The sequence below is a fragment of the Xiphias gladius genome, chromosome 22 (genome assembly GCF_016859285.1).
Source record: "Xiphias gladius isolate SHS-SW01 ecotype Sanya breed wild chromosome 22, ASM1685928v1, whole genome shotgun sequence".
In the NCBI taxonomy this organism is placed as follows: Eukaryota; Metazoa; Chordata; class Actinopteri; order Istiophoriformes; family Xiphiidae; genus Xiphias; species Xiphias gladius.
The window spans coordinates 14688687-14705600 of NC_053421.1; the positions used below are offsets into that span (position 1 = coordinate 14688687).

The window sequence follows — 16914 nt, forward strand, 5'->3', positions numbered from 1 at the left end:
AGTAAATTGAGACACTAAAGGGTTCGCTTTTAACTCTATTTTGAATCTATCATTAAGGTCAATTTACCACTGAGTCAGTTCAGATCTTGCATGTGTGTGAATTATTTTCTGTAAATGATCATTTGGGAGATAGAGGCTGATGAATAACAACTGAACTGTTATGTAATTGACCGAAAACAAAAGGTGAAAGAGTCATTAGGAATGGGACAGGGCGGAGGGGTGTGTGTGTGTTTTGTGTGTCTGTGTGTGTGTGTGTGTGGGGGGGGGGGGGTCTTATTTCTGTTCTAGACACCTGCTCCACTTCTCCCCCAGAACAGAGGACATGCAGAAGGGAGGGGGGAGACAGAGCGGAAGGGAAGGCTGAAAAAAGAGCACTGTTTCAGAGGCTTTCATTGCCAGAGATCACACACCTGAGACCTACAATGTGTGTGTGCGTGTGAATGAGTGAATGTGCGTGTTTTTATGCACATTTGGGAAGAAAAACACACCCTTGTGCATGTACATGTGCATGCATGTTTGGCTTCAGCCAGTCAGTCTTTGTCTTCTAGTGATAAAACTGACGAGTTGTGTCTTTCTGGTGTTGAGCAGTCTGATCTTCTGGTCTCCATTATTTTCTTAATTCGACATTATACGCTTTTAAGAGACTGTTTTATCCTCAGGGTCTTCTCCAGTATTTTTGCAGGGAACCAGCTTGGTATCACATGTTAGACTGTGCACACACCGGCGCCTGTTTTTAGACTGAAGTGAGACAAATGTTGCTTGTCTGCACTTTCACTCACCTGTGTCAGTGTATTTGTTTGTGAAAAATCTGCATCCACTGCAGACCTGGGTGTATCTTTGGATGTTTATGTGCAAGGAAGAAAACAAAGTGTGTGTTTATCTGTATGTGAATGACAGAGAAAGTTCGGTGGAAAAAGCTGCTTATGCATATTGATGTGTGTCTGCTAATCTGCTTCTTATCTGCCTTATCCATCCATCCATCTGTATTTGTCTAATGAATTGAATTTTGCAGCTCACTGTTTCTTGTCTGAACGGCAGGAGCAAGTCTTTGCCTATCTATTTCTGTGTTCATATACGTATGTACCTTAATAAGAGAGATAGAGCTGGAAAGCAGAGAGAAAGAGAGAGAGACAAGGAGACAAATTCAAAAAAACCAACAGGCAAGTAGACAAAGAAGAGGGTGAAATAGTTAATTAAGAGAACAGTATGTTTGCTATCTGTTCTTTCCTCTGAGTGCATGTCTAATAAATTGAACATAATATGTGTTTTGTTGTTGTCCACATGTGCTATCACATACAAATGTGTATGCGCATCTAAGTTCATCCTGACTGGGCTGACTGGGTCACATGGTTTGCCTGGGGGGATGTGATGGATGGAGGGCTGTAATTCCCAGTCCAAGCTGGAACACACCTTCCCCCGCACTTCTGCAGTTTATCTGCAGTGGTCAAGAAGGATAGCGTGGGGAGAGGGGGGTGGGCTCCGGCTGCTGGAGAGGGATGATGGAGTGAATGAGAGATAAGAGGAATGGGCTAGCATGAGCGAGCGGGGAAAAAATTAGATACCTGCCTGCCTCATTTGCGAACATATCATTATTCTTATTTTAGGATCTGTTAGGCTGCCGTGCACTCCTCGAGCACAACAAGTGATGTGCTTATTTGAATCGTGCAGGCCTGAGTAGATTGAAAGTGCAGGGGCTGTCAATAGATGCATGGCCCAGTCATCTTCTCAGGGAAGAAGGGGGGGAAAACAAACAAATGCATCTCATTATTGCCGCACACGCCTCTGCAGTGCTCTGGGTAACCCATCACAGTCCACACAGATTCAATTGCTTCTTTTAAATCAGTTTGAAGCTGCAGCCACATCTCATCTGTCTCAATAGGAGAATAGAGCCAAGGGGTGACTCTGCACACAGCAACAGCTCCTCCTAGTGGCAAGGAGTTGATTGTATGTGCCAAAAGAGAGTGGAGAGGAGCTTGATGGCTGGCTGGTTTGGTTGCTTGTGGTCCAGCTGTTTACCCACACATTAGCAGCAGTGGATTTATCTCAGAATTCAGCAGCAGCTATCTTCGTGCCTCTGCTCTCCTCTGCAGCCTGGCTTATACTCACTTTTCATTCTTGCCATATCCCTCTACTTCTCTCCCAGATTCTTTCTTGTCTCTCTCACACACACATGTATGCTTTCTGCACTTTCCAACTCCCCGTTCCGTCTCTGAAGTCAGGCAGCCTTTGCACTTGATCTCTGATGAAAGAAAAACAGCTTCAACAGTAACTATAGTTTTTAATTCTAAAGGCTCACCCGGCCGCTAAGATCTGGCACAATAGATGATCAGGTTTCTGTAGTGTGTGCATCAATAAAGTGATAGTCTTGGTAAAGAGTGGCACACAGATCTGCAGAAATCTTTTTGACAACTAGTTGATGACAGATTTCTCAATTTACTGCCAAACAATTTTGGTCCCTTGTGGTAAAAGCTATGCTTTTATAGTGGAATTCCTATTTATGGTCAGATAAAAGGATTGTAGAGTTGAACAGTGGAGAAGTGAAGACTGCTTTGATCAGTCCAGAAAGCACATATTTAGCTTGGGGGTGATCTGGGAAGAGAAGTGTTTGGTGTTTGCTATGATAGATTAGCACTGGATCAGTTTCATCACTATTTCATCTCTGTATTCTCTTCTTGTTCACAATTTGTATTCTAACTTAACAGAACATCAAACCTTGCTGTAGTAAATCACTCAAAAAACTGACAGCAAGACTCTCCAGTCTCTCCCAAGTGTTACAAGTGCTTATTATCATATTATTGCATAAGCTAATATCCATCTGTGACAGCAGCAGCTTCCATTTACCCAGAATTGGTTTGATGAATGTTAGGTTACTTATGTGATAAATATGAAACATGAGCCTCTGTTTCTCTCATACAGTTCCTCCATCCAGTCCATACTTAGAGGTGGACCTTTCAGCACCCTGGGTTGCAGGGAAGAAGTACATCGTCATCTGTGTTGCCCCTGATGCAAAGCCCATGGCTGAAATCACACTTTATAAAGGTGAGTCACCCTTTCAACTGCACTAAATGTGACGCAGACGGTCAGCCTGACAGTCGGGAACAAAGGCCCGATTTTCTACGTATTTGGTTCTCCGTAGGTTGCAACGAGAATATTTAATGATAAAAACATTGCTGAGGATGAATTGCAAGTTTAGTAAAGATTTCTTATTTCATAGTGTTCAAATAGAGGAGTTGAAAAGAGCAGACTCTGTGTGGGAGGACATAGCCTGAACATTTGAATTTCCAATGACTTTCCAATACATGTACAGTGGAGCACAAGTTCCTAGTTGTTCACAAAACAGCTGCAATTTTGCCACTTTCTGTTTTTACCTTTTGCTCCCCCGTCACACCTATTATATTGTAAATTCCTGAAACAAAAAGAGAGAGAGAGAGAGAGTTGTTCTATTGTTCTCTGTTGATGTGAATTTTTTTTACAGGGTTGTCCTATAGGTCTAAGATATATTTTTTCTCCTTTTTCCTTGTTAAAATGTACATCTTTATTGTATTCAATAATATGTATTTTTGTTTTGTCATATTGTAATCAACACTGATTTGATATAAATTCAAAGACAGGCTGAGACAGTGGTATGTACTGTTACTGTACCACAAACTTATACACATTGCATACACACAGATACACAAATTTAGTATATTCCAGTATTTACCATTCCACATGAGAATAACACTGATGTTATTGTTTCACTTGAACAAATTTACACACAGCATTCTCCCTTTTTGTGCCCCTTCCCCCCATTGTGTCTTTTAGACGGAGTCAAGCTGACAGGTGCAGAGTCTTTCACCATGTCTGGCTCAAAGGATAAGCTCCTGAACACGCATGCTGAAGTAACGTATGTGTCGGCCCGCCTGCCAGACTCATTCTCCTCACCAACCTGCTCAATCTCTCCAAGTCTGTCTTGTTTCCCTTGTTTTCACCCCGCTCTTATTTTCTCTGTCTGTCTTAGTGAGTACAATGAATTTCTGCACACAGCGAACCTTTACTTGGCACTGTGCGATTGAATTAGCTTCTGTCAAATGCACAAAATTACATTCCAGCAGCAAGACAGATCCGATCTTCAACGGTTCACGAGGTGCCTATACATTGAACAGGACCATAGATTACTTTAATCCTGCTTGTCTCCTCTTTGTCAAAGATAATAACCTCTTTTCATATCCTGAGATAACATTGGTACTGAGGAGCTGCAACGTTGTTCAGCTCTACTGCAAAACAACCAAGGTCCTAAGCAATATTGATGCTCCTTTCCTCATATTCACACTGAGTGTACACAGCAGTGGGCCGTGTGTGATTGTTACGCTTGACATTGTACTGTAATTTGATACACAAGACATAAAATGAAAAAGTAAACTAGGCTCAGAATAAATCCACTACATGGAAGAGACTAGTGGATATTTCATTGTACAGCACATAAAGTACACGTTTGAATTTGTTGTCACATGGCTCTTGCAACTGGCCAGAGACAGAGGTGGAAAGTAAGTAAGCATTTTACTCAAGTACCGTACTTAAGTATAATTTTGCGGTGCTTTTACTTTAAGAATAAGATTTTTCCAAAAAGAAAGAAAAAAAGAAAGAAAGAAAGAAAAGAAAAGAAAAGAAAAGAAGGAAGAAAAGGGAAAATAAGATGATAAGCTTATAAAATAAAATAAAATATATTGTTAATGATTGACCAAATGATTCCCAGCTTTTTTGGCTTTCCCTTACGAAAAGTCGGCGTCTAGTTGGGGCCCCTTGTCATGTTTCAGAGATTTCTGCATTGTTAGCAGTTCCACAAAAGAGAAATTTTTCCCTCTAAAATCCTCAGATGCTTCCATTAAAATAACTGTTTAAATTATCTAGTATTTCACAAAAAGCTAAGAGAAAAATGACTTTGTGTAGCAGAACTTTGTTCTTTCTTCATCGTACTTAAATGCTGCTTACAAGTCGTTGCATCAGTAGGATTTTGACTACAGGACAAGTAGTACTTGTAATCGAGTATATTGAAATACATATTTAGGTAAAGGATCTGAATACTTCTTCAACCACTTGCCAGGCATAACCATACTGTGATGTTTTTAGCTTTTTATGAGTCAATATGTAAGTTTTTTTTCCTTCTCATGACTTCTGTCTTTCTGTCACCTGTCAAAGAGTCACTGCTCTGAGCTCTGACAACGGGAGGCAGCTGGCATGTCATGCCAAGAACCCCGCCCTTTTCCAGCCTGTGGAGACCGCAGTGACCATGACTGTGTACTGTGAGTGTCTCAACCTGTCTGTAAACTGGCAGTTAACACCCCCTCTCTTTCAAAAAAACACACACTCACATACAAACACACTCAACCACACAGGAACCCAACCTCAGGGAGGCCCGAGGGTATCCGGCCTTGTGCACTCAGTCTGTATTAGCAGTCCAAGGAGAAACATTGAACCTGAAGGCAAACTAACTACCTGCTTCAAGACAACATGAGTGTGACTGCCTTCAGTTCACAAGGCTGCCCCCGGTGGGATGAGATTGATATGACCAGAGCAGGAGGCTGTTTTCTTACTGTAGAAGCCCGTAACAGTTTCCACAGCGGTGGCTAGCAGTGCAAAATCATAAAAACCGTGCAATTAAATTTGAATTAGTTTAGATTTACTGTTTTATTCAGTAATCTTAAAATTATTTACACCCTCCTTCTTATTTCCCCCATGTTAATCGAAACACATAAACCAGTTATTATACCAAGTGAGAGGGATTATATGAGCAAGGTTTCAAGTACTGAATTTTTTAACAATGTTATAATAGCTAATATGGGATGCTAAGGCCACCACAGTTAATAATATTTAACTTTTGTGCTCATCAGCTCAAATTAGATTCGGAATCCACAGACAGCACTGAAGGCAGATTCTGTTGCTTTTTCTTTCATGTCACTATCACAGAACCGTGTGACATTATATAATGAAATTGTTACTTCAGCACACAAAGGTGAGTTGACACACATGCTGTCTCTGTCCCGCGTTGCATTTGGCGTTCCTTTTTCCTCTTATTTGGCACGGCAACAATGAAAGCTATGTTTGTTAAAAGCGCAAACAGCGTCTCACTGCAGCTATTGTTTACTACAGTAGGTTTAGTATTTTCTTCTCTGTTGATCAGTTGAAGTAATGGATTGCTTAGGCCCGAGAGTCTACCCACCTGCTTCTCCCAGGCCTAAATCATGTTGTTGATTAAAGTGGAGCAGGGCTGCTGACACCTTCAGCAGCCAGCACTTCCTCCATCTCTGCTGCCGTATTACCCACAGGCTGACCAGACACCTTAATGTTGTCCCTATCTATACTCCTCCACATTAGACGTCGGTGCTGCTGTTTTAACAATCACCAATAACTGTGAGCACTCCTCCCTTCCTCTCTCTCTCGCCCTGCTCAGTATTAAACAACATGGGCTCTGTACTAAGTGCTAATGTTGCAGAACTTGGGACCACCGCTGCAGTCTTACTCAGCATGCCAGCCCGTCAAAGCCAGTGCTGTGGCCATTTTCAGCGAGCCAGATTGTTAGCAAGGTGGCAATTTGTCATGCTGGCCCAGGGTCTGCAGCCTGCTCTCTGAAACTGATTGCAGCAATAACAAAGGCCCGTTGTCCTCCAATTTGTTTTACTGTGTATATTTTATTCAAGGAGGCTGTAATTTATTCATATTTGACGTTACGTTATTACTGTTTGAACATCTGTTATTTTGCTTTATGGACTGGATCCAGCTCAGTGCTCCCTTAATACTTAATGTTTTCGTCAGATCTGGACCTCTTATCCCACAGTCGTGTTGATCGTAACCAATTTATTGGCCCTGCCTCAACAAATAGGGATGCTGCCTAATCAGTGTTCTGTCGACCTCTATGCCATTCCCCTTTGTCACGTCCATTTTTATTTTTGCCTCTCGTTTCCTGGCAGTCCCACCTCAGCCTCCAGTTATTGTTGGTCTTGACAGAGAGGAAGTGAAAGCAGGGAGAATGCTCATGTTGGAGTGTTTGTCTCATGGTGGAAACCCCCTAGCCAATCTCCACTGGACCAAGGTAAATCTTTTGCACCATCTGTTAAGGAAGCTTTGTAATACATTGCCACATTGGAAAATTTTTAATTCAAGAACCTTCAGTGTTGATATCCCATTCTTAGTTAGCTTCTGTCCTTCATTGATGCCCCCGATAACACAGCTCCAGGATCACTGAGACACACAAACACCTCCAATACATTAACCCGGCGATTCTCGGAAGGGAACTGCTTCATATGAGACCTTGCAACTATTCAAACATATTCTTGATGCTGCCTTTTTGAGTTTTATGTGTTAATTTGTTTGTCAGAATGGAGAAGTTCTGTCTACGACTTGGGAAGAGGACACTGTGGTGCAGAAGTCCAGCAGTATCCTCGTCCTGAAGATCACCCCTGCTGACAACCAGGCAGTGCTGTGCTGTGAAAGTGTCAATCTGGTGTCCCTATCGCCTCTCTCCATCAGCCGAAAAATCACTGTGCTCTGTGAGTGAAAAATAATGCTTATGGTGCACAGCGCTGGAGTGCACACACACACACACACACACACACACACACACACACACACACACACACACACACACACACACACACACACACACACAAACACACTTACACACTTACACACACAGCCCTGGCAGAACTCCGGCAATGGATTATTAAGGATATGGACATGAGGCAGAGGAATATAATAAGAGCCTTACCTCCAAAACCAATTCTTTTGCTGCCGCAGCATAAATTCTAATGCTAATGATAATTCTAATGAAGACATTAATGAAACTAATGGTTATTATGGCTGCAGCCCATATTTCCGAATGCCTCAAGATTAGTATCACGTTCTTTCATGGCTGCTACACTAATTTAGCTGAATTGCTTCAATGCACAATCCTGAGGCAGTAAAGCCTACACTTTGTGCGACAGTAATGCCCATGTTTAATAGATTATACTTTTCTCTCTGAATATAAAATGTTTGTTTCAGCAACAATAAAACAAATACGAATTAATATTCAGTAGCCTGATTACCACTTCAGAGCCAGACAATGTACAGTAAGTCAGAGCTTTAAATGCTATGTGATTGATGCACTTATTTTATGTAAAAATGATTTGAATTAGAATCGACCCTCGCAGAAATCTCTTGCTCATGCTATGTAAAGGTGGCTGAAGTGACTCCAGTGCTCCTCCTTTACTTCACCAAGCCCCCAACAGGCCCTGGTGCCATGCCTCCCAGTCATCCATTCAGGGATGTTGAAAATGAGCTGCTGACTGCCTGACTGCGCTCTAGGCACTGGCAGAAGCTGGAGGGCACAGAATACGTCTCACGTGTGTAATAGGAATAAGCCTCCTTTACTTTATCTCCAGAATTTGAACAGTCTTTGTGTGTGGTATGCACCAATGCATCCCCTTTAGTGTCTCATGTAGGATAGACACAAATATAAGATTTACATACATGACCCGTGCTTCCCCATGTTTGCCAGCTCAGTCCCCAGCTTTCATATTCTCCCGAAGGCTTTATGCAGCTACATTACTTTGCCTGTAGCTATTTTACCCTGTCTCCCCCTGTGGCTGGAATGACACAGACTTTAGAAACCACATTGAAAATCTCCTGAGAAAACAAGTCACTCAAAGTGATTTTCACTCTCACCCTTGATACAGCTCTATGTTTCACATCCAAAAATAGTTGCGCTGCCACTGTGATCAGAATAGGAAATTGGTGAGTGTACTATTTGTGGGGCGATATTTTTACTGACTTGTCTTTGTATGTTTGTCTATGTATTGTATGTGCGCGTGTGCATCAGTTGAGCCTGATGAGGTGATTCTGTTGGGTTCATTCACGGCCATTGACGGACAGGAGTTGAATCTGAGGTGCTTCGCCAGCTCAAGTAATCCCCCTGTCCAGATTCGATGGTGGCTGGGCTACAAGGAGCTCAACACCACTGTTGTCACTATGGAGGAGGTGAGACTACACAGTATACAATTTCTACAAAGCTCAAATCTGTCTATCTGAGCAGGTTCGACAGCATATACATGTTGGCAAGAGACAGTGTAAACAATGGGTTATAATTGGGGATCATGCTGGTCAGTATAAAGAGAAGAATGAAAAAGTATATATGTTTTTGTTTTGTTTTTGTGAACACAAGGCAAAAGTCATGAAAAATAATGTGCAAAAGCATTACCCCTCAGTCAAGCTTGCCTTTAAGGTACCAACAAAAAACTATTAAAATACCTCTCAACTGAATTAAAAGAATCCTTAATATGAAATTTGACCTCATGTGAACCTTTACAGATGAAAGAAAACGGTAAGACCATGAGCAGTCTCTGAATAGGCCTGCTGCAGCTTTGGAAATGAATCAGCTGCTGGTTCTCCTGCTCTTCTCCTCTTTTGTGTATGTTAATAAGATCAAAGTGAATAAAAGCTGAGACAGAAGATGAGCATTATTAAACAAGCTCTTTATTCATCTGGCAGCAGCATTTTCATTTGATCTTACACGAGGCACTCAGTGTGCTGTGTGTGAGCTTTAATGCATCTGAAACAGTATGAGGTTAATGAAGACTGACGCTCTTGTCCGGTGTCTTTGTTCATCTTTCTGACTGTGGCTTTTACAGTAATCACCACAATAATAGCTTTAATAACCAGATGTGCTGCATAGGCATGACTACTATCAGGCAGGTGCAAAATGATGCTTTGCTTAATATATGCGCCAGATGAATATGCTTATTTATCACAGACCAACACATCAGTTATTGCAGCAGCTAATTTGCCATCTGTATTCACCAAGACAAACCAGTGTGGGTTGTTTTTATATCTGATTTTTTTTTCTCTCTCTCTCCCTAAGACTGAGAACACCAGATAGCAAAGCTGTCTGCCCCTCGACTGACTGTCATATGTGCTTTGTGTCTGTAGGGAGAAAATGGTGGGATGACAACCATGTCCAACATGACCCACCAGGTCTCCAGGGAGGAGGACGGGCTGAAGCTCACCTGTGAGGCGTTCAACAGGGGCACACACTTCTCAAAGACCCAGATGACCAAACTCAGTGTCTATTGTGAGTGATCATAGGTCTAGTTTCTTGAAACTGTATTTTTAGTAGACACAACCAGCATAAAAAATCACTAGGAAGAATAGATTTTATTTTAGTGCTATTATTTGCATCTTATCCAGAACACATGTATCATGGTTCAGGGTTCAATTGTAATTACAATTCTTTGCAGATATTATCCTTGACACAGAATGAGCAACTAATTTCTAAGCCTGCTTTGTCATAAGTGTGTGAGAGGAAATGTTTTTGTACAATTTTACACACTGAAATTATTCAGTATAACTGGAATTGACTTCAGCTCTTTTTTGGAGGCCAGTGATATTCTCTAAATATCTACAAACAACTGGTCTGCTAAACGTGTATGGTAACCAAAACTAACTAAAATTGTGAAAATATTCTACCAAATTTCAAACTTTTGTTGATCATTTTATAACAGACCCCCCTCAAAAGGTATGGCTTGATGCTCCTCCTCAAGATGTCCCCCTTCATGCAGGGACCAAAGTCCGTCTCATCTGCTTCTCCACGGGGGGAAATCCCACTGGGACTTTGACCTGGTTCAAGGTTAGCGTGTATATGTCTGTCTGTCTGTATGTGTGTTAGAATGTCTAGAACACACACACTTTTCTGTGCAATGTCCTTCATGTTTTAGAATGGAAAGGAAGTGACTGATGCACTGAAGCAGAAGTCCTTTGATCGGGGTGTGGCTCGAGAACTGGTCCTTGTCCTGACAGCAAGTGACAACATGGCTACCTACCGCTGTGATGCAACAAATGAGGCAAAGGCGACCATCTCTGCCCGCACTAAGCTTATGGTTCACTGTAAGTTAGACCGGAGCTCTAACACATAATAAACACAGCCTAACCTTTATTCCAGTTGAACTGGCAGAAAAGAGCGGTATCCGATAAATGGTTTTGATATAATCCCATTCACACAGATTTGTAGCAAGAACATTTTATTTTCTTCATCTTGATATTTCCAGTGAGTTAAGATTGTTTTTTTCTATTGCACTCCATGGTTCTGCAGTCACAGCGGTAAGTATGAAGATCACAACCAAACAGGAGGAGCTTCGTCGGGGCCAGATGCTAACTCTGGAGTGCCAGGCCGGAAGCAGTAACCCAAAGGCCAACATCTCCTGGAGCCTGGGCCCACTCAGGTTTGCTAGGGCAGTGGGTGGAAAGGCATACAATAACATCGCAGACAATAACATAATTATATGGCAAATTCAGTGTCAGGATGAGTCTGGATGACTGATATTTATCCTGTTAAATTTGGTAATATATGCAGAATTGTTTGGTGAACTTTAACTCCCCTCTTATTTGGATTTTCTGGATGGGATTTGTGTCATAGGTATCAGGGAGTGGAGCAGCCACCCAAGAAGGCTCAATATGGTGGTGTTTCAGTGCGCAGTTCGTTATCCCTGAATCTTAGTTCACAGCATCACAACCAGAAGGTCATTTGCCAGGCCTACAGCCCTGTACTAGCTGAGGGGACCAACACATTCTTCAAACTTAATGTGCTTTGTAAGTAGAGGGTGACTCATTTGTTCATTTCTTTCTTTCTCAGTTTGCTTGTTTCTTTCTCTCTCCTTGGCAAGTGACCAAGAGATGTGGTTTGCATAAATCTTAAACGATGCATAATGATGATCTATAATACCGTGGATGTAATATGCTTTGCTGAGGTACTTTTGCACAGAACTGTCAGCGTATAGTATGCGTGTGTTTTTTGTTTATTGGAAACCTTTGTTGTGATTTGTGGGTCTGTTGAGCTCTGCGGCAGTGTGTCCTAATTGTGCATTTGCTTTGCTGTGTAGCCATGTTTGTCTTTGATGCTATTTCACAGGCAGCAGCCAGCCACTGTTTCAAAGCTTGGTACTGTGTATGAGCATGAAGGAATGTCATTGTGTGTTTGTGCAGAGCTGCAGTTGGACAACAGAACTGTCACTTGTCATTTTAATGCCTGTCCCTCTTTCTCCCGCATTGCCTTACTCCCACGTCATCTAAGTGTGTGAAGTTGGTTAGATCTGGAATTATTGGTGGGATGTTGACTTTCTGCTGTTTTGATTCTCATTAGTGTCTCTTACTTCTTTCATGCTCAACATGTTTTGTGTGTCTTTTCGCTCGCTTTTGCTGTTTCTTGTCATTCTGTGGGCCTGAGTATGTATCCGGGCCTGTACTGATGTATTTTTGGTGTAAAACCAACTTACTGTAGCTGTATTTGTGTGCTGTTTCTGTGTCAGACCCACCAGAGTTCAGCCCTCGCCAGCCAACGAAGGTCCAGTTGGTGGAGGATGACATAGCAACCCTACCACTGCTGGTCTCAGCTAACCCAGGGGAGGTCTCCTGCACTTGGCTGCACCGCAAGGAGAAGCTGGTCAAAGGTGACCCAGGGCTATGTGATGGCTCTATAAACCAGGTCCTAGTTGGGCTGAGCCAGCAAGTAAGCACTCAGCTCTGCCATTCAGTGTCTGAATAAAACATGGCAGGTTAGCCAGCATGGGACCCTGCCAAATGTGATTCTCATTATGGCTCTAATGTATGCAGTCTAAATGAGGATTGCTGTCTCCCTGAATACAACACAGCGATTCTAAACCTGGCTTCTCCTCCTGGCTCCCGCCGTTGTCTTTAGGACCAAACTTCACCCACTCTCTTACTGTATTTACTCTGTTAGCGCCATCATAAGCAGCCCCCACCACAAAATGACTGTATCCTGAGTGTAGAAACTCACCTATTACATTTTGAGTGCTGTGGTACAGAGGGTATCTTTTACGCAGACTATTGTTAGCTTGATGTGGGAATCTAGCCACGCCAATCAATAATGCAGGATTAAATGTCACTTAGAGACCAGTGGCCAGAGGACATGCAGTTGATGAGCGTGTAATGAATACTTAATTTACCATTGGTTTGAATGTGTGCGTGCGTGTCTGTGTGTGTGTTTTTGTAAAGACGGGGATCTTCGCTACCACTGGTCAGACGAGTACTCACTGGAAATCAAGAATGTGACGCGGAAAGATGCCGGAGTTTACACTGTCAAGTGTGCAAATTATGAGGGTGTCACCCAAACCTCCATCATGCTGGACGTTCAGTGTAAGATCCTGCACACAGAGATTGAACGAGCAGACACATGCGTCTTTGCGCCCGCACACGTTCTGATTTTGTTAGGATGCCAAGGTATTCTGGCTTCATGTTGAGGGTGGTATTCTATGTGATCACGGAAACAAAAGTAAATTAAACATTTTGGGAATTTACTACAAATAAAAATTTGAATACCCATACCTATAGATTGCGTTGCACAAGATGACATAAGTGGCAGCTGCACCATAACTGTAATTTTTATCTCTGCCAAGGAGGTTATATAATTACCTATGTCTGTGTGTTTGTTGGTTTGTTTGTTTGTTGTTTGAGCCGGATCATTTACTATTAATTTGAATATTTTCCTCTGAAGCCTTGTGTATGGTCTTTAAAATTGTGCACATTGTCTAGTTTCGTGTGTGTTTCGATTATTTTTTAGAGTTACATCTTAAAGCTAGTTTGATAATGTACAATAGTTTCTAGGGATTGAATAAAGTACTCCAGAACACAGAAAAAGATATGAAAATGAGAGAAAAGGATGGGAGAGAAAATATAGAAATTGTATTTTTTCTAATCATTGTTTTTTACTTGGCTGCAGTCCCTTCATCATTAATCTTTTTCAGCTTTTAACATGCCAGGTATACCTGTAGGCCCTGTGGGTCACCAGTCAACCACATCATTTACTGTATCTCTGTTGAATAGCCTTCTTCCTTCAAATACTGAGAATGAGCAGAATTTGTCCGCTATTCAGTGTTGTGTGTGGATTTGAATCTTTAGGCTGCTAACAGCATGTTTTTGATGTCTAAAGCTGCTAAGTATCAGAACCGTCAGTGGATCCACACACACTGACACGCCCAGACAACAATATTGACTTTTCAGCTCCTACCCAGTAAACATGCCTCATTTATTAGGCCTCTATGCAAGGCAAAGCACCTCCACTGCTGCCCCAGGCCCAGCCTCAAGCTTTAGGCCCTCTGCCCCGATACTGATGATTTAATAATGGAAGTGTTGAAAATCTAGGTCTGCCTGTTTCACCAAAGCCCATGGTACACGCCTAATGGATTCTGCCGTTCTGATCTGACTGGACTTGACAGTTGTAGATATTCATTATGTATGGAGGATTGTAGTAGCTTTTATGGGTGGCGGTGTAGCCCACTTAACAACGTCGGTCTTGGTTAGCGGGCAAACATGGGTGGGTCGCACCAACCCAGAGGTCTCTCTCTCTCTACTGTTTTCCACCACTGTTCTTCAAGTGTGAACATAAGTTTAGACAAGTAGGCACTAATGGCCTTATCGCTGCAAGTACACGGCACCCATGAGAAGTATAAAAAGCTTGTGAGTTAGAGGTGAACAAAGGTAGGAACAAGGAGCCAAGGAGAGATGATTCGATGGATAGATGGAGGGAGACAGTAATCAAGGGAGGGGGAATTGGTCTGTCTGCCATATGCTGAATGGGGATGTACTGTCGATGGAGGGGCTTGTGGGTCACATGGCCAATTCTCGGTTTGGTTGCTAAAACATCTGTAATGCTTCAACATATAGTGAGGTTAAGGGCATTGTGTCTAAAACAGAGACGCCAATTAAGATGGGGTTATGAAAAGGTTCAAAGGCAAACAAGTGTAAGAGTAATTATAGCAATGCAGCAAGCCTGTTTAATGGGCTGGCAAATGATTTTCCCCAGGTTGGCATATTAACCTTTGGTTCTGCCTGAGCTTTGTCCCTTTTTCTTACTCTCAGATGCTCCCAGTGTCAAGGCAGAGAAAGACCCTGTGATTGTGAACATGGGGGAAACAGCAGACCTGATATGTGTGGCAGATGCCAACCCCATTATATCTGACATGTTCTCCTGGAAATGGCTGGTAAGAGCCGCATACATACACACACATACACAGAAACACAATCATACCCTGAAATATACTTCCTTTATCTGGCTTCCTTTCTATTATTTTATCTGTTCTTACCATTTATCACAGGCCTTTCTAAATGCACAGATGCACCATATTTCATTGGCTCTAACTATCCCTCCACCCCACCTCTTTCTGCTCTACACTCAGCCCAAATCCAGAAAAATAGCTTTCATTACTGCTGCGTGACTAAAGGGCACATTCGTCAATGCGACGTGGTCTCTGTATCTACTGATGCCTTCTCCGGTTTAACCCACCCCCTGGCAGTGCTGCGTGTCCCGCTTTCAACCTGCACAGCCCCTCCTTTTCTCTTTCCCTGTGGCTCTCCAACCCTTGGCATTATCCTTCTCTGTCCTGAGCTTGTTCCCCGAATGCCCTTCCCTTCCTAATCTCAAGCCCTGATGGTTTCTGGCTCAACTCTTCCTCTCTGTCAAACGTACAGCCCCCAAACTCTAGCCCTCTCCCGGGGGGGTATTGAGGGATAGCTGCTGTCCTCCCCTTATTCCCCCTCACTCTGTCTTCCACAGGGAGAAGGGGAGGTGGAGATAAGAGAGGAGACCCAGGAAGATGAATCAGGCCTTCTGACCATCCATGATGTGACTCGAGCTCATGCTGGTCTTTACAAGTGCACAGCCAATAATGGCATAGCACCCCCTGCCAGTGTAAATGTGCAGCTGGTAGTACATTGTGAGTATTTATTCTCAGTGTCAGAGGGGAACAAAAGCTAAATGGAGACTTATTTATGGGAACATACATGTTTTTGGATCAATAAATACATGTGTACTTGGTTTCTGCATGAATAACCTCCATGCCAATCTTTCCTTGTATAGTTAAAACAGAGATTCAGAAAGGAGCCCAATGGAGGAAGGTAGCAAGTAGAGGGGATGGCACCACTACAGCTGAGGTAGTGTGTCAGGCAGAGGGTATTCCTCGTGTTGACTTCTCTTGGGAAAAAAATGGTGTACTCATGGACTTTGCGAACCCAAGGTCTGAAAGTAGACATCCTTCTATTTTACAATCTTCTCTTGCAATTATGTTTACTATTAGCTTAGGTGCTACTGTCAGCATTTGGTTATATATTGATGAATCCTCACAATTAGATTAGGTTCTACCATAATATAATATATTCTTTTGCTATTTCTTGCTATTTTACCAATAAATCCAGATTCAGTGCATTTTATATTTTGCTTTTCACTATGCAAATACCTGTTTAATGCTTCTTTGATGTGTGAAATTGGGTGACTTAGTGCAATCTGCAGGACATCACAATCCCTGCTGTTGCCTATCTCTTTCTATGTGTGTGTGTGTGTGTGTGTGTGTGTGTGTGTGTGTGTGTGTGTGTGTGTGTGTGTGTGTGTGTGTGTGTGTGTGTGTGTGTATGTGCGTGCGTGCTGCAGGTATACAGAGCGGACCGTGAAGCAGGGCTCCTTCCATACCAGCACGGTTCGAGTAATAAATGTGAGCGCAGCTCAGGACTATGCTGTCTTCAGCTGCACTGCTCGCAACTCACTTGGGGAAGACAAGCTAGATATCCAGCTCGTCAGCACAAGTATTTATGTACATTTTTGTGTGTGTGTGTGTGTGTGTGTGTGTGTGTGTGTGTGTAGGTGTGTGTGTGTGTGTGTGTGTGTGTGTGTGTGTGTGTGTGTGTGTGTGTGTGTGTGTGTGTGTTTGTGTGTGTGTGTCTGTGTGTGCAGGTGGGTGGGTGGGTTTGTGTCCTTGGGTGACTGAGGCTCTGTATACAACATCCATTGTCGATGCTCTGCAAAAACCATGTATCTCCAAAATACCTTCTTTTCATGAGCTACAAAAAACAACTCTGTTTCAGCTTTGTTGCAATGCATTTTTCAGATAATTATGTCTT

General features: G+C 42.6%; 1 protein-coding gene across 1 annotated transcript in view; it reads left to right on the forward strand.

Moving 5' to 3' along the window:
- nphs1 (NPHS1 adhesion molecule, nephrin) overlaps window positions 1-16914 on the forward strand; it is a 36918-nt gene that overhangs the window by 13268 nt on the left and 6736 nt on the right. Inside the window, exons 5-21 of the mRNA XM_040118366.1 lie at window positions 2917-3039; window positions 3805-3886; window positions 5179-5282; window positions 6948-7069; window positions 7355-7526; window positions 8837-8994; window positions 9943-10084; window positions 10515-10639; window positions 10728-10896; window positions 11102-11231; window positions 11426-11598; window positions 12315-12455; window positions 13021-13161; window positions 14884-15005; window positions 15578-15737; window positions 15881-16037; window positions 16448-16599. Coding sequence (XP_039974300.1) covers window positions 2917-3039; window positions 3805-3886; window positions 5179-5282; window positions 6948-7069; window positions 7355-7526; window positions 8837-8994; window positions 9943-10084; window positions 10515-10639; window positions 10728-10896; window positions 11102-11231; window positions 11426-11598; window positions 12315-12455; window positions 13021-13161; window positions 14884-15005; window positions 15578-15737; window positions 15881-16037; window positions 16448-16599 — 2373 coding nt within the window. The remainder of the gene's footprint in view (window positions 1-2916; window positions 3040-3804; window positions 3887-5178; window positions 5283-6947; window positions 7070-7354; window positions 7527-8836; window positions 8995-9942; window positions 10085-10514; window positions 10640-10727; window positions 10897-11101; window positions 11232-11425; window positions 11599-12314; window positions 12456-13020; window positions 13162-14883; window positions 15006-15577; window positions 15738-15880; window positions 16038-16447; window positions 16600-16914) is intronic.